Genomic DNA, 23,141 nt, shown 5'->3' on the forward strand with positions numbered 1-23,141 from the left:
CTTCCTTTGAACCTAGGAAGGTTCCTATTGAACCAGTGATTCTATACCAGTGACAGAGTAGGCTTTTAGCTTCAGAGTTTAAAAAGACAAAACCAAAACCCATCCCTTCTAACCACCAATGTATCAAGAGGCAAATGAGTGTGATGCTGATGCTTTGCCTGTCAGGTTTGGGGATTGGGCAAGAGAATACAAGAGATGCTGTCTGTGTAATTAAGAGATAAATGGTGGAAGTAACCACCTGTTTCAACTGAAGTGGGATTGAAAGGACAGCTATAGAGGTTCTCTGATCTCCTTTCAAAGTATATTTCTTTGTATTGCTCTCGAATGAGGGGATCTCTATTTCTGGAAGATGAATGAAAGAACACTGCACTTCTCAAGTGGTATGCAAGTTAATTTCTGAGGACCTTGATTTAATTTAATGTGGTGGGGGGAGGAAGAAATAATCAGATGTGGTATTTGTGCTCATTTCTCTAAAAACAGAAGAACAGGCAGGAGTGAAACTACCGAGGAGGCCTTGAGTCAGAGCCTTTCTTCAACTGAGGGATGGTGTTAGTGACATGTGCCTCTCAGCAGATCTCTTCTAGTGGTTCTGATAGTATTAAAAGAAGAACCTCAAAAACAACTGGCTTCAGAAAATGCCCTGACTCTTGCTTTGCCTGTTGCTTTTCAGAGTATGGTGTTCCTATATGGAAGCAATTAAATAATCAGCTTTAGGCCTAAATAAAGGAAACTACTTCTGGTTTAACGTCATGGTCATCTAAAGCAGTAATGTTGCAATGCTTGGGATAAATACTACTAAATTTTGAATGTGGGATTAAGTATGTGTGCTCAGAATGCTTCTCTTCAGGTGTACAAAAGAATAGAAGGTATCATTAATTCTGTCTTCTGATGTGTTATGAGTATCTTTTATTATGACAGTGCAACAGCTTGTAGACATGAACATGTAAAGGAAGTATTTATATATTTATTTTGGGCAGCTTGTAGCACTCGAGAAAAATACTGCCTAATCTTGAAAGGCTGATAACTCTTTCTGTACTAGAACACTTAGTCTTGTTGGGAGACACTGAGCAAACATGGGCTGCTTTTATATGTGAAAGGGAGAGAGATCGAGATTAGGTAGTTCATCGTTGCTTTAGGAGGATGAAAATTTTCTTCAGTGCTTGTTGCTCTTGAAATGTAAAACTTTGCAGTGGACTACAGTGCTTTTTTTAATACTGCATTTGTTAAGTTCCTGATTGACCTTCAGAGGTTTAAACTCAAGACATTGAACTTGCCACTTTCCACTGTGGTGCAGTTTAACTCACAGCTTCATAATGGAAGCAAAGTTTTTTGCTAATATGTGGCTTCTGTGTGAGAAGTAGTTTTCTTCAGAAGGAAACTTGGCAGTTGAGTCTCTTCCCAAAATAATGTATCTGAGTTAAAGCTCTTGCCTCTCCTGCTCTCATATGCTACAAAGCAGTGAGGAAGGCATTTAGGGGAGTGATCCTGTATTTACTTGTCTGACATTGCTCTGTTCTTTGAGCAGTTGGAACATACAGACATGGGCTCCTGCTTTAACTAACTTGAAGGGCCGTGTCCTTTAAAAGTGAAGGAGTGGTGTACTCTGGGCAAGTACAGCTGCTTAGGCAAAGTTGTATTTTGTATGTTTTCTCATGAAGAGCATTTATTGTGCTAGTAACATGTCTACATCCCAGGGCACAGCCAGTATGGCTGTATCAGTTGGGGTGTAGTGGCTTATATCTGATACAGTTTTGCCAGTAGGAATTTATAAGAAAAAGGAGGGCAAAGGTGATAGTGATCAGGTTAAACAATTACAGAAGGTTGTCAGGCTATCTTGGTAAAAGTTGTCTAGCAATAGCTATAGATAGCATTGCTTGGGTTGCAAAGATGTTGGGGAGATGGGGGCAATGCCTCTACCTCCAAAGCACAGAATAGCAGCCTGTAAGGAAAGAGGATGTGTAAGAAAGTGATAGAGGGGAAGAGGGTGGGAAGGCAGGGTAATTGGAGAAGTGGGAAGAGGCTGTATTGTCCAAGTTGAGTCTGAAGGGAGAAGACTTGAGCACTGTCTTCCAGGTATCATTGGCCTCCAGATGGGGAAAGATTTCCCTATTCCCTCATTGATCTAACAATCATGGCTGTGAATGAGAGATAACGTTATAATTAACTGTATTTTAATTCCAGCTGTTCTGATGCTGCTGCGTGTAGCAAATCTCTCAAACATCTGTAATGTGCTCCTTTTCCTTGCAGTTTGATTCACCCAGACTCTTCAACTACCACGTTGTCTGCACGCCTTGGGTCTGTCCAGGAGGATGCAGGGAAGTCGCCAGCTAGGAACAGGTAAACGAATTGTGTATGAGTATTTTCTGTTCTGGCTACACTCCTAGCACACTCTTCACTGTAGAGCCTGTATTTTGGGGCTTGTTTTTACTGTGCATGCTGTTTCATGTCTAAAATGGGACACTCCATTACCCATATGTAATGGTAAGTAAAGACCATTTATGTACATATTCGTATTAATAAATGTACTACTTTTGAGGAACCTGTAGTTTGCTGCTGAGTCAGACAAGTAGAGGTGGCGGTGAAGAGGGCAGAAAGGGAAAGAAGTGGCTAAGAAAGGTAGAGTTCTGAGGAAGCTAAAGAAAAGGGAGTAGCAGAGACTTGGTAATGGGAGGCAAAGGCTGAGGTCATGGAGGAGCAGAGGTGTAGTTTTTGTTTGGTTTTGTGGTTCCCCCCCCGCCCCTTTCTGCTCCCTCTGCTCTCGCATTAAGTATAATCTTGATTAATTCATCAGGCTTTCCTAGGCTAAAATCCCATCATAGGTCTTTATGCAAGAGTGCTGGAATGAACTTGGAAATGTTCATGAGAGCTTTAGTATAAGTTGTATGTGAGTGCTTGAGCTTAATCCCACTAAATAGCCTGGTATTAGAAGAACAAGTAATTTCCACATCACACTGCTGCTGCTATGGTTCTGGTTACATACTTCCATTATGGTTAAATTGGGGAAATAAAGGGGTGGCAAGGATATGAGAAACAGAGCAAAGACAATCCAAATTTCAGTGTTGGAGTCAGGAGACATTCAGAGACTTCTTTGCATTGGTGTTACCGGAATGCAGAATGTTTAGCAATTTGGAGGGGTCTGGCAGGACCAGCGAAGACTAGGGAACTCAGCTGAGAAGGATGCTGGGTGTGCCTTTCAGGGAACAGACTGCTTGGAGTCTTTATCTTCTGTGTGATGGGGACGGTTAGGAGGAGATGCACGCTGACTGTACAACTGAGAACTAAAAATCTCACCTAGGGGGAGTAAAATACTGGTGAATAAACTGGTACCAAAAATCAATTCTGGGCAAACATGACGGAGTCCAGAGTTAAAAGTTCCATGCTAAATAACTGCAGTGACGTCAAGAAATTTCTGAAACCTTGAGGATGCTCTCCTGCTTCCTGTTTGGATTGATGTTGTCTATTTTAAAAGACTTTTGCTGTTAGCTCATATATGCAGTAGTAGGAGGGTTCTAAGCTGGACCTGGCAGGCCCAAACTGCTCATGCAAGTTAAATTTTAACTCTCTGGCTATTCATGGCCTCACCATAGTATCTACCTGTCTGGACTCACGTTTGAGAAGTAACAATGAGGTATAACCTATCTCTATCAAAATTCTGAACCTGTGGAAACAAATCTACTGGCTTTGGGCTAGGCAGTGCTAGCCTTTAGATCTTCTCAAAGCAGCTGTAGAAGTTTCTTTGAGGCAAGCTTGACCATGCCTCTTTTTAGTGAGATGAAGCAAGAAAGATGCAGGTTGAGTGCATTTAGATACAGGTAGCAGAAGTTACTTGGTATTATTTGTTTTCCCTGTGGGTGGGGGATATGTGTTGTTTTTTCCCCATAAATAATCAGTCTGAGAAAAAAACACAACAGTCAAATGCTGCAAGCAGAGGGATTTGAACTTCTCCTTTGCAAATCCATCTAAAGAATAGGGATTTTCATTGCAAAATCTCCCCCTCTGTTTTTAGAAAAGATAAATACAATAAAGTCCTGGATGTAATTGGTGATGATAAAGACACAGATATGAAATCTGACTGTTCTAACTCTTGCTCCATGTCCTTTTACACAAATTAAAAATCCCTGCTGATTACAGGTAGGTGGCACAGTTAAAGTAGCTGTTGTGAAAAACCTGGGAGGAGTGCTTAATGATGGACTTTCATGTCAGTCTCATCTTCCACTTAAGAATGCTTTTTGTTAAGCTGCATAACTGTGCCAGTTCTAACTCTGTTTAACTTGAGAGCATCTGAACAGTAGACGACAGGCAGAGTTTTAGCCTGCCTTGAATGTCTGACTATGACAGAAAGCTTTTGCTTATCACCCCTAGGTGTATATGGATGTAGTGCCAACATTAGTTTCCTTTGATTCTACATAAATGGCTAAAAAGGACCTAACTAAACCCCTATATCAGCCCAATATTCCTCCTCAAGAGACAGAGGAGGAAGAAGCAGTGATTTTGAGACTATTGTACCTTCAGTGCCTACTTACAGTACAAAAGCTGAAATAGGGTGGCATTGCTATTTTATGCCTGGGCTCAGTCACATCATCCATTGAGAATTCTTGGGAATAATTAGAGTGTCTGTTAGCCAGTTAGCAAGCTCTGTGAAGTTATCTGAGTTTCATTCCAAAGGTGAGAGGCTTGCAACAGTTCTCATCACTGAGACTGCTGCAAGCCTCTTGAATCAGTTCAGCATTGGCATTTTGAGCTTCCCTGTTGCTGTATGCAGAAGTGTTTTCCATCTTCACTCCTTAGAGCACTGTTAGCATGAAGAGCTTACACTGCATGCTATTTACTGCTGTGTGATGAGAAGTTGCACTCTGGTTATTCAAAGGCTTAGTCTAGTTGTGGGATATTGGAGCAGAGAGTATCTGGAACTTGTATTTGCATTTGTAGCTTTGCAATGATTATTGCAAAATGGTGTGTTTGTACTGGAGTACATAGCCAAGATTTCTTAACAGCTGGATTGAGATCAGGTGAATGCTCCATATCACAGTACAAGGAAAATTGCCAGCTGGAGTGACCTCCAGCTTCAGCAGACAGTTTAGCCACCCTAGGGAACAGGTGCTCAAACTTCCAGACTCTGCAAGCTGCCAGCCATATATTTGAGAGCTGAGGAGAAGGAATTTTAAATGGGTCAAGGAGAGGGGGAATCTCAGTGCCCTGTTACAAGGATCCTGGTGTTGGCTGCCCTTGCTGGCATTTGTCTTGCCTCCAAAATGCTGGAGCTTCTAGTTACCCAGCATCCCATCTCTTCCCCAGTCTATTCAAACACAGACATATATGAATTGCTGTGCCTAAACTTAGGTCTAATTGCTTCCTACAAAGAGCTTTAGAAAAGTTTGTTTAACTTGGATGTTCCAAAGCAATACACTTGCTTCCTAGGGATCCTTTCTTCTGCTTTGACGGGGGAGGAAGCTTTAAGCAGTAAGTCAGTACTGAGGAGACTGAACAATGTCACAGGCTTAAGTCCCTTTTTAGCATGCTACAAGATCAATGCCTTCTCTGGTGAAGCACTGCACAATGAACACTTAATACTTAAATTCTTCTCTCTTCCACTACAGATCAGCCAGCATCACTAACCTGTCACTGGATCGGTCAGGTTCACCAATGGTGCCTGCCTATGAGACATCTGTCAGCCCCCAGGCCAGTCGCACACATTTGAAGGCAGAGACCAGCGAGGACGAGCGCAAAATCCTTCTGGTACCTTCCAAACTTCTGTTTGTGTGGCTCTGTGAAGGCAATGAAGTTTGCCTTTCTTGTATCACCCAGCAGGAGTATCTTGCTGCCTTTAAAGGCTCTTGTCTGAGCACTTTTACCTGGACCCCTCCTCCAGGTGGTGCAGGGATGGAGAATATTGATGCTGCTTTGGACACTTCTGTCTTCCCGAAACAAATCGTAGTTTCATGTGGTGTTTGCTTAAACGTGTTTACAGTTTTAGTCTTGGGAAGTGTTACGCAGTGTGGAGTTGGTGTATGGTGGCTCCTTGTGGGTTAAACCTGTCATGGCTGCAGCTGTAATGCAATAATCTGATTCTGTATTTCTCGAAGTTCAGATTTTCCCTTTCATAGGCCACATAATCAGAAACTTTAAATGGCTGCTTCAAAATGGTTACACCGTGATGAACAAGTTAAAGCTGTTAGAGCTTATTGGGCCAAAACATAACTTGGCCCCTCCCCTTGTTTGCAGAATAAATATAACATTTTGTAGAAGGTTGTAGTGACGTACTTGTTCGAAGAAAAATCCATCTGCAACAGTGTTCTGTGTAATCCTATTATCTCTTCCCCACAGAGGCAGTGTTATAGGTGGCAGTTACTGTACAATGTTCAGTAGAAAACTGTTTCTTTTCTTTGAGGAAGGGGAAGTGTTTCCAACAAATGGAGCAAAAAAGATGCAGAGAAGGGAAGGGAGTCACACATTTAAAGATTCAAGATTGTTCCCTATTGCCAATTTAAAATTGGGAAGGCTAATTACTGTGTTATCAGGTATTTGCCTGCTGTCAGCAAAATGCATGCAAGAATTCCTGAGGGTGCAGAAACACTCTAGTTCCTGTTCAGTTGCACAACTCCTTTCCAAGGTGCTCTGTAAATGGATAACCACGTGAGAGAGAAATATTTTTAAGGCACATCTTTATACCACCCTGCCCCATTTGTGTATGTTAATGCAGGAAAAATGAAATTTAAAATGCTATGAATGCAACTGGGACCAAGATGAGCAAGTTCCAGTGCACTTCAGCTTCACATTGTTTAATTTTTTGTTTGTTTCCTTCCTTGGGGGAGAAAAGGATTGGTAGTATCGCTTCTGTTTATGTAAGAGCAGAAGATGCAGTGCCAATTAATGTAGAATTTTCTCTGAATTCCCGCTGTTTGTTTAATGCCCTTAGCATGTAGAGCTAACTCTATATCAGGAGTTAATTTAAAGCTTAACATATTCCATTCAAAAGACTAATGAACTTTGCTCATGAAGTAAAAGGTAGGGGAGGATGTACGTACACTGGGGTAAGCACATACTTTTGTGAACTAGAGGTCAAAATCCTTGACTTGAAAGGATTTGCTGTGTTCTGCCAGTTTGTCCAGTTCACTGAAGTCACCATGTGAGTTAAGGGTAAACTACAAGGCAGCTTAACTGGAATTGCCAGTTGCATCAAATTTTGTGATCCTATGATGTGTTCCATTACTGATCCATTTGACTTGATACGTGGTGCGGAAGGGGAGCTGCTGATGTTGGTTTTAGGATAATACCCAGGACAGCCACTGCTGGAAATAAAAGCAGAAAGCCAGTCTGGTAACAGAAGGGGAGCAAAACACTTGGATCTCAGGGCACCCTTGGGAAAGTGCAATAATGTGGGTCTGGCAGTTAACTGGAAAGGGTCTGGCAGTTAACTGGAAAGCTGAAACCAGTTCAAATTTAATGAAAACTTTTTTTTTTCTCTCTTACACAAAACCAGAACAAGGCATTTGAGAAAGTGAGCTGCAGTGTCTCTTCTCTACCCCTTGGGGTGCTCTGTTGCTCGTGCAAAGTAATCCCAGGTCCCAGTTTCCACTGCAACAATGGATTGTGCTGTGCCAAGCCAGGGTGCATATGGGAAAGCAAAAGGGGCCAGATGCAGAGGGACAGCTCAGTTTGGATGGAGCATAGCCTACACAAGAGTAGGTGCACATGCTTAACAGGCCCGAAAATAAGTTTGAGGTATAGGCTGAAGTCTTCCAAGTGGTGAGGGGAAGAGATCCACAGATTCAGAAACAGTTAATTGAGTTGGGAGGGGTATGCACCTTTTTTTTTTTTTCTTAGTGGCCAAAGCTAGCAGTGTCTAAAAAAGGTGTGATGCTGGACAATAAAAAGGCATCTTCAACAAGAAATGGTATCCCAGAACTTGAACATAGCAGTGTGCACTGCTGTGTCAAGTACTTGCTTTATATCTGGGCTTGATAATGGACTGGTATGCTTCACAAGCCTAGGTTGATCCCATTATATAGTAAAACCCTCTTCCAAAGGATGAGTTTTCGTTGTCCTCTATATTTGCACAAACCACCTGAGTTGTTTGAGAATAGGGTGCAGGAGGGAAGTAGTGAGGACATAAGTATCTTGTGGCAAGATTTTGTACTACCTACATTAAAACCAAAAACCCCTTAACTGTGAGGATACCCACTTTGTTTCTTCCTTGTTCTCGACTTTATGTAAAGGAAGGATATAAGGAGCTGATCTCACGTCTGTTTGCTGTTTCTGTTTGCACCTTCACATAGGTAGTGCAGAATGGCTTAGATTTTATGCCTCTTTGTGGAGGGCTTTTGATCTAAAAGCTGATCTGAGGGCCCAGGTTGATGCCCTTGAAACCAGTGCTAAGGTCAGACTAGTAGGTAACTTGCACATCTCCCTGTCCAGGACTCAGTCCAGCTGAAAGACTTGTGGAAGAAAATCTGCCATCACAACAGTGGGATGGAGTTTCAAGACCATCGCTACTGGCTCCGGACGCATCCCAACTGCATTGTGGGAAAAGAGCTGGTCAACTGGCTCATCAGAAATGGGCACATAACCACAAGGTAACCCTGATGCTTTAGGACAGCAGGTATCTCCTGTCTCTGTGACAGGAGGTTGTGAGTTTTAGCTGATAAAGGGTACCTTAGACTGCAGAGATAGACCCCTTTGCAGGGAGATGAGAAAGAGAGAAAATTCAGATCTCTTCTTTACTGCCTACCAAAGCAGGTAGGGTTCTGACTCCCTGTGGCCCAAAACAACAGGGCACAGGGGGCTGTCTGTTTTGGGAGCTGGTGTGAGAGGCAGCTTATGGGACAAGTATCACTCAAACAGTTGGAGAACAGTGATTGTATTACAAAAACTGTCCAAAAATGTTCACCGATACTCCAAAGGGCAAGTCTTCCCCTGGGATCAGAGATCACCAATAGTGTTTGATAGCTAAATTTTTGGTGGGGCTGGCAGGCTCTTAACTTTGTGAGTATAAAGAATCTGGTGTATTTAACCATGTGAGAGGGGAATAAAAATGAGATGGTTCTTAAGTGTAAAGCAATGGTCCTCACTCAGCAGAGATGCTCAGTACATATAACTCAAGCTAACAATATTGTAGGAGCACAGATATTTCTGAATCATCTGTTGGACACCTCAGCTGAGTTTAGAGTACTGGCAGTCTCTTCATCTAGCTCCATACTTGAACCAGTACTCTCTGCACCCTCTCCATAATATTTTAAATAGTGTCTGGTTAAACATGCCAATGGGATACTGATGAGTCAAATGGTGTGTAGCAAATGACTCTTTCCTTTTGTAGCATGTTTGTGCCATAAACCATGTAAGTTTAGAACTAGACTTAGAAAACCATCTCTATTATTATACCTCCAGGGTCCAAGCCATTGCAATAGGACAAGCGTTGGTTGATGGACGCTGGCTAGAATGTGTCAGTCATCATGATCAGCTCTTCAGAGATGAGTATGCTCTCTACAGACCGTTACAGGTAAAAGGAGTAGGAAAGCTATGGTTCTTGCTGGGTTTGGCTGCTGACTAGAATCTTTTTTAATCCTGTTCTCAGCAGCTGTTGTATGTTTTCTAAATCAGCTCTCCTGTACAGAGAATTGGGGTCCAGGCCTTTTTCCTTAGTGGATTAAAGCCTGAGGAAGCTGCATTTGCCCAGAAAGCTTTGGGGCCGTCCTGTGTGGAGGATGAGTTTGTTACATGTAGTGCTGCCTAAAGTGGAGGAAAGGGTCTCTAATCTAGGCCAGTGCCTCTCATGGTGGACATCTTCCATGGAGGCCTTGGAATGGCACAGTCTGTGCTTGTGGCAGCTGTGATAACATGTACAGAATCTAAAATCTGTGTGCAATTCCTGATGGCTGAGACACAATGGTGGTCTTCTACTTCTGTTTCAAAATTCCTTCTTTAAAAACTTCCAAAGAATAGGTATTTTAGAGATACAGTATTGGATCTTGTATTGGTAACCTCCTTCTGATCTCCAATGATGGCAGTAATAAAGAATTCAGTACCTTAGCCACATGATGTAAGATTGGGAGGGGGTCTTACTCATGCCTCCCAAATAGGACTGGCTAGCTGAGGGGTGGAGGCAGGGAACCAGTGACCAGAGATGCTATTCTACCGTATTTCACTGCAGTCAAACTTGCTGAGGGGTAAGAGCAGTCACTGGCCTGAATGACTGGATTATTTTTTTAACTTGAACAAGATATCTCTGTAGCCTCTCTGTTACCTGAAAGCATTCAGTTGAGAGTCTTCCATGTTCTGCAGGTTCTCACAAGAAAGAATGGCTCAGCTGTCCCGTGGACCTCAGTCAGAAAGCTTGCAGCCATTAACATAGTGTCTTCCTTGTGCATTTCAGCTCTTGGCCACAGTCATGTGGTTTTTCATTGAGATTGCTCTGGGCTTCATCTGGCATCTCAGCTAGTTAACTACACTGTCTCAGTTTGCTAGGAAAAGCTTGCCCTTAACTAGCAAGTGCTTGTGGATCCCCATTTGTACTATTTGTAAGGGGCTTTGTTATTCAAGGTTTAAAGCCAATTCTTGTTCTCATCAGCTGAAAGCACTGTCTGATCTCATTTCTCTCGGACAAGAGTCAGGAGAAGCAGTGTTGTTGACTCAGTTGCTTTCTGCACTCAGTGAAGCCAAAGGAATAATAGTGAGAACTTCCTCTTGAGGTGACTGGAGGCATCAGGATGGCTGATGGAAGTTGCTTAGATGCTCTCCAGATTCTCTGGCACTCTAGCCAGGCTTTGTTTTGACACAGTAGCCCCAGCTAGAGCCTGACTTGTGAGTGAAACTTAGAGCTACTTTGGTCAGTCAGGATTGCTCCAGTAACTTAGAATTAGCCTCCACCAAAAGCTGCATCTGCTGGTTTCTGGGCAAAGGATATGGTTGTCACCCACCTCGGCTGGGGTTAGGAAGCATTCAAAACTGCTTAGCTGGATGTGGTGACAGAAAATGTACAGTAGAATAAACTTGTCCTTTAGTGCCACTTAGTCACCACTTGTGGGGAGGTGGGGAGGAGGCAGAGACATAAGTACGTGGGAAGTGTAAAGAAATACTTGTTTCCTGTCCCAAAGAGTTCCTATTTCATGCCAAGGGGGGTGGCTCTATGACTAACCTGGCTCAGCCCACTGAGAGTACCCTCTGTTTTTTAAAATGTCTGATCTGCATTTGTAGCAGGCTGCTTTCTAAGGCTGCTTAATATTTCAGTAGAGCTGCACTTTAACACCTTTTCTTCCTTGTCTTCTAGAGCACGGAGTTCTCGGAAACCCCATCTCCAGACAGTGACTCGGTGAACTCTGTAGAGGGGCACTCGGAGCCATCCTGGTTCAAAGACATAAAGTTTGATGACAGTGACACAGAGCAGATTGCTGATGAAGGAGAAGATAACTTAGCCAGTGAGTTTCACCTGAGTCTTGTTCTCCCTTTGCCTTCTCCCCTGTTATCCCCAGTCCTTCAGGACATAGTAGTTTAACCATGTCTTGCTTTATATATGTGTGTGCGCGTGTTTGTGTGTGTGCGCATGGGGCTGTAAGGATCTAAGCAAACTATAACCTAGCTAGTCCTCCTGTTTCTTATGATGGATACAGTATTTTGTATTTAGTGGAACTAGTAAAGCTTCATACTTCTAATGGAGGAGAAGCATGTAAATTGCTGCCTTCTGTTTCTCAGGCAGACTTCTGCTTGATTTGGGCCCTATAGTAATGCACTAAAGAATGACCAATATGTCACATGCACACATGAAGAAAAGATTAGAGCTATGAAAATACTGTATTCCTTTAGTATTGCACACTGGTCTTTATGTATTAAAGACAATTTTTCTCCTCTCCGGTACCCTCATGATACCCATTTGAACCCTTCTCCTCCCTGTATCTTCCCCCTTACCCAACACTAAAAGACTCCGCCAGCCCTAGCAAGCGCACTTCAGTCAGCAGCTTCCAGTCCACAATGGACAGTGATTCAGCCGCCTCCATCAGCCTGAACGTGGAGCTGGACAACGTGAACTTCCATATCAAGAAGCACTCCAAGTACCCACATGTGCCCCCTCACCCTGCCGACCAAAAAGGTATGAGGTAGTCACCAGATGGAGTTGCACATGATGGAGAGCTGGGCCTTAACAATACTGACCTATTCGGACACTACTTTTGTAGCTGTCTTACAGAGGGGGAAATACTATATTTAGCTGGCACTCGCTTGCAGTTTTGTTATGCTCACCTCTGAGGAGGCTCAGTAGACCTGTTGAAACACCTTCTCTGCAGAGTGTGTAACTTCCCCTGTGACTTTCTCTTTGCAGTTGAAGCAAAGTCTCCTGCCCATACATAATAGGGCAGATCCACATATACAGTTTCTGGCTAACTGGGGTGGAAGAATAGTTCATGCATAAACCAGTTTGATATGTGTCTCTATAGTTTGACATTAAACTGAAAAAGCAAGCAAGAAAAAACCCCCAAACAACAAAAGAACAAAATAACTTGGAAGAGCTCTGTGCTGACTTCTAATTGTACCTTAATAAGCTTACATTTGACAGAAGAATCTTACTGATGAGCAGTAAGGCCTAACTTAATCATATATGTAACATTTGTTCAAAAGAGAACATCCACTTAAGCGAAGTAGTTAGAAATCAAATACTCAGTGTTGAAGACTTCTTTTGAAAGTTTTCTTTTCTCCTAAGTAAGTACTAAATTGAAAGACTCTAACTATAAGGAAAATCCTTATGGAAAAAATAATGTGCCTGCCTGTTGACAACTGCATTCTCTAAACTGGACAAGGGCTGACTGAAACCAGGGCTTGCCACTGGCTTGGGTCTAGTATATTCTAGTTGCTTTACATGCTGCGTAGCAATCGATGTCTTTGCTCTGCTTCCTTACCTAAGGTTACATCACATTTGTAGACTTCTGTCTTTGGCTGTTTCTAAGGAGTTTCTTATTCTTAATTATTGTTTCACTCCACCCCTTCAGTATTTCCAACTTGAAAAGATGATCCAGTGTTAAATAATTGGAACTCCTAATGAATTCATCCTCCCATAAAGTCTAACAGATCTCTTCTGTTGTTGTGGATCGGAATGCAAGACTTACCTTATGCTTGCATACAGATTGCATTTTCTGAAACTGTGGAATGGTCACTGAAGAGAGTGAGGGAGGAGAACTGGTCACAGCTGACTTTCAAAAGTATCTTAGACATGGGAGAGACAGTGATGCAAATTAGAGGGTGCATTTATCAGCGCCTATTGTAGTCATGTTTTGTTATTTGCTAAAAATAAGTCTAGAAGAAGGGAAATCTAACTGCTTATTTTTTCGCCCCAGAGAGAGGAGCAGAACAGGTTTGAAATTTGAGTTGATGTCAGATGACTCAACAGTAGGGATGGGTCGTCAGCACTACTGACACCAGCTTGTTACTGGTTCCTTTCAACTTGTTTCCAGCTCCTGCCCTAATCAAATGAAAAGCTGATGCATCTGCAGGGAAGGAAAGGTGTGAAGAGGGAGAATATATCCATGAATGCTTTTTAGGAAGGAGGGGTGCTGGATTAAGTGAGTGTGAAACAGGCCCAGGTGTGCTGCAGTATCCTATGAATTTACAGCTGTAGCAGGTTTATCAGTGTGTGTTGGCAGTAAAGCAGGCAGTAGTCAGTTTGGTTCTAGCCAGTGTTACAGGACTTGTAGAGTGATAGTCCTGGTTTCAGACCTATCTTAGTCTTTATCTCCTTATACAAAAAGCAGTACATGATGAAGGGGAAATATAAGAAAGCCTACCTCTCTCGGAAACTGTTGACCAAATCAAGGCTTCTCATAGCCAGAACTGAAGCTCTTGTGAGAAAGATTTTGATGATGGAGAGCTTAGAGAAGATCAGCAGAAAAGGCAAGTGGTGAGGGGACTGAAAGGAGAGAGACTTGTGTCTTTTAATTATATATGTTGGCAGCACTCTGGTATCCTTGGTGAATCTCTGCTGGCTGGTGTTTGTTATCTGTCCTGAAATGTGTGGTCTCTTAACCAGGTTATTCTGTAGGACTGTAATTTGTAGTAGAAAACTGGGAACAAGTCCTTTTAAGAGAATGGGTTTCCCTTGAGGGGAAAGTATCAGTAATATGCCCAGAATGGGATAGGGTGGAGGTGTGAGTCGTTAAAAGGCACTGTGGAGATGTAGGCATTATCCTGCAGGGTTTTTTTGAAAAAAATCTGTATCCTCTGCAAATATGGAGGACTTGCTGTACATCTTTTTTTGGATTCCTGGCATGAGAGTCTGTAGAGGAAAGACCTAACTAGGGAGCAACAAGTTAAAATGAATGACAACAGCTTGAATAGCAAGGGACACTTCTTGGCAATAGGGAGACTGAAATTTCGTAGGTACTTAGATGTTTGCTATTTAAGGCCTTCAAAAATCAGGTGGGACAAAACCTAATACTGCATACTGCAGTGCCTAGCGTAGTGAAATGGATGACTTCTAAAACTTTCTTCTGGAAATATTTAAGTCAGAGTGCAAAGACTTTTACCTTGTGTTTCTGATTTATCCTGGCTATATTCAACAAAAGATGCCATCAAGGATGTTAGAGTATCGCAATGATTAGACAGCCAAGACTAGATAGTTAAGCTTCTATGTAGAATGGGACATGGTTATTTTAAGAACAGAGTACTGCAGTCAATCAGCGACATTGTGCATTTGCTGCCGTCAGGAGTCAGTAACTCAGTAACTCCCTATGACTATTATGTACATGTGTATTTGGCTTGATTTCATTGGAATTATCTTTTGTCCTTAGACTGGATGACAGTGACTTAATTTTCTTTGAAATAATGAAGTGAAACTGAAGATCACACCCACTTTTTGAGGCTAGTAACTCAATTTCTTCACAACTGTATAAATTACAGTCCTTGGGGGAGGACTGACAGGACAAAACATCAGTGCTAGATGTGCAGGTCAACTTTGATTTAAGTGGCTAGTGGGTTTCTTCAAATGATTAAGGGATATGCAATTTCCACCAGTCACAGAGGTCAGCTGCTTTGAAGCAATGGCCTGTGATGTACCAGCTGTGTTCTAGAATGGAGTGGTTTGTATGTAGTCTGAGTCCAATGGCAGGACTTCTTGTGATGTTGTAGGCTGACTAATGTCTGGTGTGTTTCAATGAAATTCTAGTGACTCCAAATTAGCTGGCTTGTAGTATCTTACAAGTGAGTATAGTGACTTATTTATAGTATCATCTTCCTAAAGATAATGGTACTTTATAGTGTGTATCAAAATGGGAAACAAAGTAAGATTGCTTTCTGAATTTAAATTGGGGGACGAGATTAAGTGACTTATTTTAAATGTGGGTTTTAGTTGCTGTTTTTAAAGATATGTAGTTATGAATATGGGAAACTTTTTCTAAATGTCCTTGCAGCCAGATACCCTTGATCCTGGTAGTAGGTATTTTGGGTAGTTAATTTTTGATGCCTGCATCTAGTTAGGAGGGGGAAAGAGAAGAGGATCTGCGTAACCATGACACAGTTCCTTACCACCATTGCTTGCAAGGAGCCCTTTTGGTGCACCTTCTATTGAAAAGGTGCACCTCAGTTTTCAGTGGATATCTGTGGATGCATGCATCCTTGTTTGTGTATGTAGAGGAAGAGCTGTGTTTGCTGGCCAGTCTGTTTTGATGTTTAACCAGAGCAATCTTCTAAGGTGTATAAAATCTCTACCTGCTGGTTTCCATTGGAGACCTGTGAATTTGTGTGCATTGTGGTATTTGCTTCCAATGATGCCCTTGAATATCAGACCTAGGAATTTGTATGTTTTGGGGTGGGGTTTTTTGGTTCTTTTTTTTTTTGTTGTTTTGTTTTGGTTAAGCTGTTCAGGGGGGCTTGTAAGATAGTCTCTTGATAGCTAACTGCTTGCAGACAAGGCTACAAAATATGCTACAGGAACCTCCTCTGTCCTCCAACATTCTGTGGAGCATGATGCCTGTAGGGATGATGAAAGGTAAGAAATGTGCGTGTTAGCCACTCTCACTGTCTCGAACTCACACCTATGAGTGCGGTATCTGTGCAGTCTAGGAAGAGGTATGGTGTCTTACCTTGCCAGGAGCTTCCTCTGGGGCAAATTGGAAGCAAAGTTATAGTAGGTGAAGCTGTATTGAAGAGAAGCATTCCTGGTTTGGAGGTGCCATCTGTGTCTTTGTCCAGAGCAAAATTAAGCTTAGGTTTCAGCTGGGGTTAACTCCTGCCTTGGCCATGCCAGTCAGGGATATGTGTCAGACCTAATTTGAGTGTGTTCACAGTAAGAGCTGCTGCCCTGAGGCTGTTGCAAGGTGGAGAGAGATGGAGGTGCTAGTATACATGCTCATGTGTAGTTACAGCATGACATGACTTTCTCTAGGTAGTTTGTGGAGCTGTGGGTGAATGAATGCTGAGGGTGAGGCAGTTTTAATCAAGCAGTAGGTTGCTTATAATGCTAAACTCTTCATCTAAGCAAGAGATGAAAAGAATCTGCAAATAACCATCAAGCTGCAAGGAAGGCTTGCAACTTCTCTTTGGTACACTGATCATCTATTGAGTACCTGTTTGCAAACTGGGCAACTGCAGGCAAGCTCAGATTTTTAAACTGGTGGCATGTAAGGGGTCTCTTGAGTGCTGCTGTTCAGAGACTTGTGATTGCTTGTGTCCTGTCAACTTTCTGTTGCTTTCTGTTGGTGTCTGAAAGCTGCCTGGCTTTGCATTCTGTTTGTGGCAGTAGGTCTGGACCATTCTCAGGAAAGGTGATAAAGGGTTAGCTTTGGACTTCAGATAATAATGCTATATAAGCAATTGGGCTATTGTTTTCCTGCTTGTTTTCCTGCTGTAGAATCCCTTTTTGTAGAAGCAAGGAACCAACTAAAGGCATGACAAGCTAATGGCCTCTGGAGAAAACAAGCTTTTTATAGCCAGCCAGCCTGCATGAAAGATCAAGATCTAGCAAGCTAAACAAGTGTGGTAGATGGAGCTTCATCCTATTTCCCATACGTAAAGTGATATGTAACTCTTGGTTTCCTTTGTTGCTGGGAGTCCACCTCTGTCAGCATGGATTCCTCAAAACACTTTAAACTGTTTTGGACTTTAGAATTCTAGCTCTTGAAATGCAGGCTGTCTTTTGTTTCCTTCACTGTGTAAGATAAATCTTATGGCTGGGGTCTCTCTCTCAGTCTAAGGTACTTCATTGGAGTGTGAGAGCAAAATAGCTTCTGAAGCTGCATTTTTAGACCAGAGTGAGGAGGCCATTCCCTGTCTGGACACTCCCGTGGTGTCTACTCGCAACTTAACACCTTTGTATTCAGATCTGGAAAAGTGTGGTGTGGGTCAATTGGAAAAGCAAACTCTTAACTCCTAGTTCAGTCTTTGCTCCTGTCTACTTTGTTTGTTTTGTTTCTTCACAGTAATAAGAACTATTTTCTTGTCATCTTAAACTTTTTGATAGAACAAGAATGAGAGGATATTCTTGTCTTGACTACTCATCAAGCTGTTGCTAAATTGGTGACTAAACACTTAGATGAGTAATGCTGCTTCTTCTGGTGTGGGCGTGTACATTGTAATTATATGGGTGCACCAATGTAACCTGTCATTTTATTTTTCTCCGCCTATCTCCCTCTTCTTTCTTCTTTCAGAGTACTTGAATCCTGAAAACGGAGGGCAGCAGATGTTCTCTATAAGTGATGCTTTTATTAAAGGTAAGGAGAAACTTCAAATGTTGCTGTTGTGCAGTTTTAATATAATGATGAAAACTCCTCAATATTTCTTTAATAGAGCATTGACTCTTTAGAAACATTTACTTGACAGTAAATCTGAACTTATTTGTGGCAAAACTGATATATAAACTATACTCTAACTTTTTGGAATGTACTTTCAAGCTTAGATTTCTTCTACTTTTCAGATTTCTTCATTCAAAAGCACTCAAAGAAAAGCTTTTACTTTTTTTTAAAATAAGTGTAAGTGGCAAGTCTGTTCAACTTCCCCACCCACAAACTTATGTAACAGATGTGGATTTTAACTTTCTGTGCAAGCAAATGAAGGTGTGATATGATTAATTGCACTGCTTCTACAGAGTAGCTTAAAGCTTCATCTCTTAAATCTTTGAGTTTCTTGTTGTCACCACCACTACTACTTCTGAAATGAAAGGCCATTAGACACAGTTATGAGTTTTAAAACCCATGTACCTTCCAGTATTGTGGTCAGGTGCACTTGTGGGCTTTTTTTCTCCCAGTTAATGCTATTGATTTTGGTGAGCTTGTAAGAGGACATAAGGGGAGACCCCAATGTCTGTGCAGCCAGAAAAATAAAGTCTTTGATTAAACTGATGCTTAGTTTTTAACTAAGCTTTTGCAAGAGAAAGAGAAGGGAAGAAACCAGTGTAACTTGTGTTATTCTTCTACACAGCTAATTTTGGGTATGGAGCATCTGGAAGAAGTTAACTGTTGTTTTTAAAGAGCCTTTTTTTCAATAGTCCTGCTCAGATTACTATTGTAAAAGGATTTTGTGGATGTATCATGCACTCTGAGGAGTTTTAAGCTTGAACTCTGAAGGCTTACATACTTGCTGATGAAAATTGATACACTACTAGCATAAATGACTTATAGTCAGCCATTATGAGAATGGGGAAGTTTGTAACTTCCCTCTGTAATATTATAATACCTGTATGGGAAATAACCTAGTAACTCTTTCAAAGCACAGTAAACTGTGCTGAAATAACCTCTAATCTTGGTACTGCAAAACAGAGAACAGTTCTAAGGAGTTACTACACAATATAGTGATTGAAAGCAGCAGGCCCCCTCCAAGTGGGGACTGTCTTACACTGTTGAAACATGCTTTCTGTTTCCAAAACCAGAAATGGCTGTAGTTCCTGCTGACATGTAGGATTTAAAAAATTGTATTCAGTGGATACAGCTTTCGTTGGCATCCTGTTTATCATAGCAGAGAGGTACCTGTGTGTATATGATGGTTAGGCGGATGGAGGTGAGAAGATGTGCTGAGATCTTTTTGAAAAGATTGTGCCACTTTCTTGACAGAAGATCCTTCAGAATTCTGTAGTTTTAAATACTGTGACATAGGCTATGAACCAGCCTGCTGACAGCTCCCTTTGCCCCAGAGCAACAAAGAGGTGGTGTGTGGCATCAGGGCTGCAAGTCACATAAAGGTTCAAAAGTCTGACATATGAATTGGTAGCATAGCATTTCTTTAAAATACGTTTGGGGAGATGTGCTAAATAAGGCCTTTACCAAGATATTTTTGATACTTGTGCTGCAGCCTGAATGAAGTAACTAGATCTTTTAATGCCACTTATACACAGATGTCTTCAAAGCAGCAGCTTTTTGTGGATCAAATTAGTGCCTTTGACCAATGTTCTAAGTCTAAAAGGCCTTATGATTATGTATTATGAATAGACACAGTATTTGGAATTTGCTGCTTATTTATGGGCAAAACTGGGATATAAGATTATTTTTTTTTTCCTTGTCTTAAACTTGGTAACAGTTCAATTCCAGAAGAGAAAACAGTCTGCTCTATACTGGCAGCACAAGAATTTTAGTAGCTCACTTTCCTTTGTACACTCACCACTGTTATACCTAATACTGTTTGCTGCATTATGTTACCATGACGTCTAGCTCAAATTCAGTATTTCAAGAGGCTTAGACTTACGTCTTAGTAAACTGTTTCATCTTCAAAGTAGCCTTTCAGAAAGACAGGTGTTCAACTGTGACCTTGTATTAACAAGGTTTGTTTGTCTCTTGCAGAGTCATTATTCAACAGGAGGGTGGAGGAGAAGTCCAAAGAACTCTTTTTCACGCCCCTAGGCTGGCACCACAGCAATCTGGATCTGCTGAGAGAAGAGAATGGGGAGAAACAGGCCATGGAACGGCTGCTGTAAGAAATACGTAGAAAAAGGAATTTGCGTATCTTGAGTAACGATTCTTGAAGCCCTTGTATTCCACCAACTTTCAGTGGGACTTGATCTACAGTGGACAATGCAAGGAACTAATTTGCATTAAGAAAACAGCATTTTTACAGTATATTTTGATTGCTTTTTTTTCCCTGTGATTTTTATAGATTGAAGTACAAGACTGGTGTTGACTGTAGAATGTTCTATGCAGCTGTTCCTTCAGAGGACTTCCTGCACTGTAATGTCAAGAAATTTATTTGAAATGTGACTTCAACTAATCACTGCTCTGTATTTTTCTCAAGAGATGTCTATTTGTTTTGCCTTTTTCACAGGTCTGCTAATCACAACCACATGATGGCACTGCTTCAGCAGCTTCTATACAATGAGTCCCTGTCACTGTCCTGGAGGGATATCATTGTACCTGTGGTCTGCCAGGTAGTTCAAACTGTACGGCCTGATGTCAAGAACAGAGATGATGACATGGATATCCGCCAGTTTGTCCACATCAAAAAAGTAAGTTTCAAACAGTGGATCTAGGGAAACAAAAGGATGCAGCTGTTGACAGCATCCCTTGTTTGAAGAGTCCCCTTCCCATTGCCCTTAGCATGTTCATTGGTGTAATTGGCCAACGTGGCCTTTGGATAAGGTGGGGTTCTAGGAAAAGTTACACAGAAGGAGCTTTGCAACCTGTGAAAGGTGCTTTAATGCCCTGGAGCTGACCTCTTCTTTCAGGCTGTAGGCTGCAGAAGGTAGCAAAAAGCAACACCTCTGTAATGAGTTGCTTCCTTTTTTGGTTTCAGCTTGTTTTGTGCTTGGATTGGAGATGTACTGAATGCTGGATAAGTAGCTTGCAGGACTCTATGTAGCAATCTATTGCCCTATAACTATCCATTATGGAGGACTGAACTCCTCCCATGCCAAGTACAACGACTTTCTTCAAGAGGAAAGCATAATTGTTATGGGATGGTACATCCAGTTCTGCCAGATGGCCCAGTGTTGAGATTGTTGAACTGTAAGGCTGGAATTGTGGCATGCAGAGCTTCTTCTGAGAGGCTGATGTGAAACTAACATCCAAGGAGCTAGTGTGACTGAGGATCAAAGGCTTGGGCCTATTTTTCTTTGGCAAAATTCACCTCAGGAGGCCTGTTTTGTTTGGAAGCCATGTAAGATATGAGGAGAGCCTTATGGTTCTGGTGGTAGCTCTGTGGCATCTCTTCAGGCAGCATCAGTTGTTGCTGCCTCTCCTGAAACTCCAGTTCAAAGAGCAGATGTTCAGAGGTGAAAACTCTTCGTAGCTGTCTGCTGTTTTCACGTGCTGATAACAGAAATGTCCTCTGAAACAAGTTATTCAGAAATGTGTTTCATATTGTTTTACTCGTGTGATTGGTTATGACTGTAAGCACACCAGTGAAGTGTTTGTGTTCAAATAGTAGGTGGAGGTTTGTTTTGTTTTATCTTACACCCCCCCCCCCCCCCCCCCCCCCCCCCCCCGCTTCTGTTTCTGTTCCTTACAACTTGTTTGTTGTTAGTGGAAGTGTCATGTGCAAAGGTATATGCTCCCCATGACCCATAGGAGTTAGGTTTCCTTGTCTTCCAGAGTGTACTTGGTTTAACAAATATGTATCTATTGGGAGGGGTGTAGAGATACTGGAACTTATTATTTGTTTTCTTGTTGTCCTTAAGTTTGCCAGACTTTAAAGGGAAAGAGTTGTGTGTTCAGCATGACTGTATGTGATCTTTCATCTGATAATTGAGGGCATAGCTTAAGCTTGCACATCAGCTACAACAGGTATTCCATATATTAGGTTTACTGCATTAGAAGTTATGGGAGTGTATGACAGTTCTAAAAATGTTCTTTGCTTTATTAGATCCCTGGTGGAAAGAAATTTGACTCCATGGTGGTGAATGGATTTGTTTGCACTAAGAATGTTGCACATAAAAAGGTAATGCAGGCTTGATTAATCAAGTGCTGGCTGTAGTGCATGCTGAGGAAACAAGTGTGCTGTGACTTTCATTTTGTGTTGTGAAGCTCCTCTCACTGTTCAGGAAGTTTGTGAGCTTTCTTTAGTTTGAGAACCTAAACAAGAATGTCTTTTTAAAGCATTTCTTTTCCAAGCTGTTTTCTTTTAGCCCAGAGATTCTAGGGGTGGAAGCTTTCCTCATGCATGTATCAAACATCCTTTTTACCCCTACCACCCCAGAAGGCATCTAATAATTACCCCAAGTTTTAGTCAGAAAAAGGCATTTGTGGTTCTGACTTATGACAATACAGTAAAGTGAGCTTTTAAATAAGGCAGGAGGTCAAGATAGAAGTGATCTGGATGGAGGCTGCAAAGTGTATCAAGACTTCAGGGTGACTGTAGAAACCTCTAGCATTGCACTCTTACTAGACAGTAGCTGTGAAATTCTAACAGGTGTAACATCTTCATGAGAAGGAAGAATGTGTAGTTGGGTCTGCAGGGGGGTATAGCTGAAACACTATTGTGGGGGAATCAATCATGGGAAGTCTGTCTTTTTTTTTTTTTTTTCCTTGTGTATGTTTTCCCTTCCAGGTGTTTGTATTTTTGTTTTAACTATTGTGTCTTTCTTAGATGAATTCTTGCTTAAAAAATCCCAAAATTCTTCTGCTGAAGTGCTCAATTGAGTACCTCTATAGAGAAGAAACAAAGTTTACCTGTATAGACCCTATAGTACTTCAGGTGAGAGCATGCTTTTGTTCTTGGTTAAAACTGCTTCAGGTCTAGTGAATCAAACAAAATTATGATCAGTGAACTTCTGATTTTTTTTTTTTTTTTGGTGTGTAAGGTGGAGTTGAGTGAGTGGGATTGCATAAGAAAGAGAAAAATTTCCTCTTCTAGCAGCTAGCTAAGACCACTGCTGCACTAAATACAGTACAAACTTGTAGTCTTGTGCTGAGGGTTTTTGTCATCAAGTTACATGTATTGAGAGCGATCTTATGATCCTCATAATTAAATGCAGCATTTTAGAAAATACGTTTTGTTTTTAATGATACACTGTATAAGGAACATATGGTTCAGAAGGTCAGAGCTAGATATGGTTTAGGTGCATGAAGAAATAGTAGAAAAGTTAGTGTAGGTGAGGGTTAGCTTACACCCATGTTATTTCTTGTCAGGCTTGAAAAAATGGGACAACGACCAACCTAATGAAGTGACGAACTACAAAATGTCACTTTGGAACAGGTGCCCTGCCCCTGTGAGCAGGGAGGTGCCTTAAGTATGAAAACACTGAAATGGAT

At 41.6% G+C, this 23,141-nt stretch overlaps 1 protein-coding gene across 1 annotated transcript in view; it reads left to right on the plus strand.

Moving 5' to 3' along the window:
* The window catches only part of PIKFYVE (phosphoinositide kinase, FYVE-type zinc finger containing), a 74,538-nt gene that overhangs the window by 15,784 nt on the left and 35,613 nt on the right, over positions 1-23,141 (plus strand). The window contains exons 8-18 of the mRNA XM_041124535.1: positions 2,248-2,337; positions 5,598-5,736; positions 8,416-8,573; positions 9,385-9,496; positions 11,264-11,411; positions 11,912-12,079; positions 17,619-17,681; positions 19,740-19,869; positions 20,218-20,398; positions 21,754-21,828; positions 22,477-22,584. Coding sequence (XP_040980469.1) covers positions 2,248-2,337; positions 5,598-5,736; positions 8,416-8,573; positions 9,385-9,496; positions 11,264-11,411; positions 11,912-12,079; positions 17,619-17,681; positions 19,740-19,869; positions 20,218-20,398; positions 21,754-21,828; positions 22,477-22,584 — 1,372 coding nt within the window. The remainder of the gene's footprint in view (positions 1-2,247; positions 2,338-5,597; positions 5,737-8,415; positions 8,574-9,384; positions 9,497-11,263; positions 11,412-11,911; positions 12,080-17,618; positions 17,682-19,739; positions 19,870-20,217; positions 20,399-21,753; positions 21,829-22,476; positions 22,585-23,141) is intronic.

This window comes from Aquila chrysaetos, chromosome 6 (genome assembly GCF_900496995.4).
Source record: "Aquila chrysaetos chrysaetos chromosome 6, bAquChr1.4, whole genome shotgun sequence".
NCBI lineage: Eukaryota > Metazoa > Chordata > Aves > Accipitriformes > Accipitridae > Aquila > Aquila chrysaetos.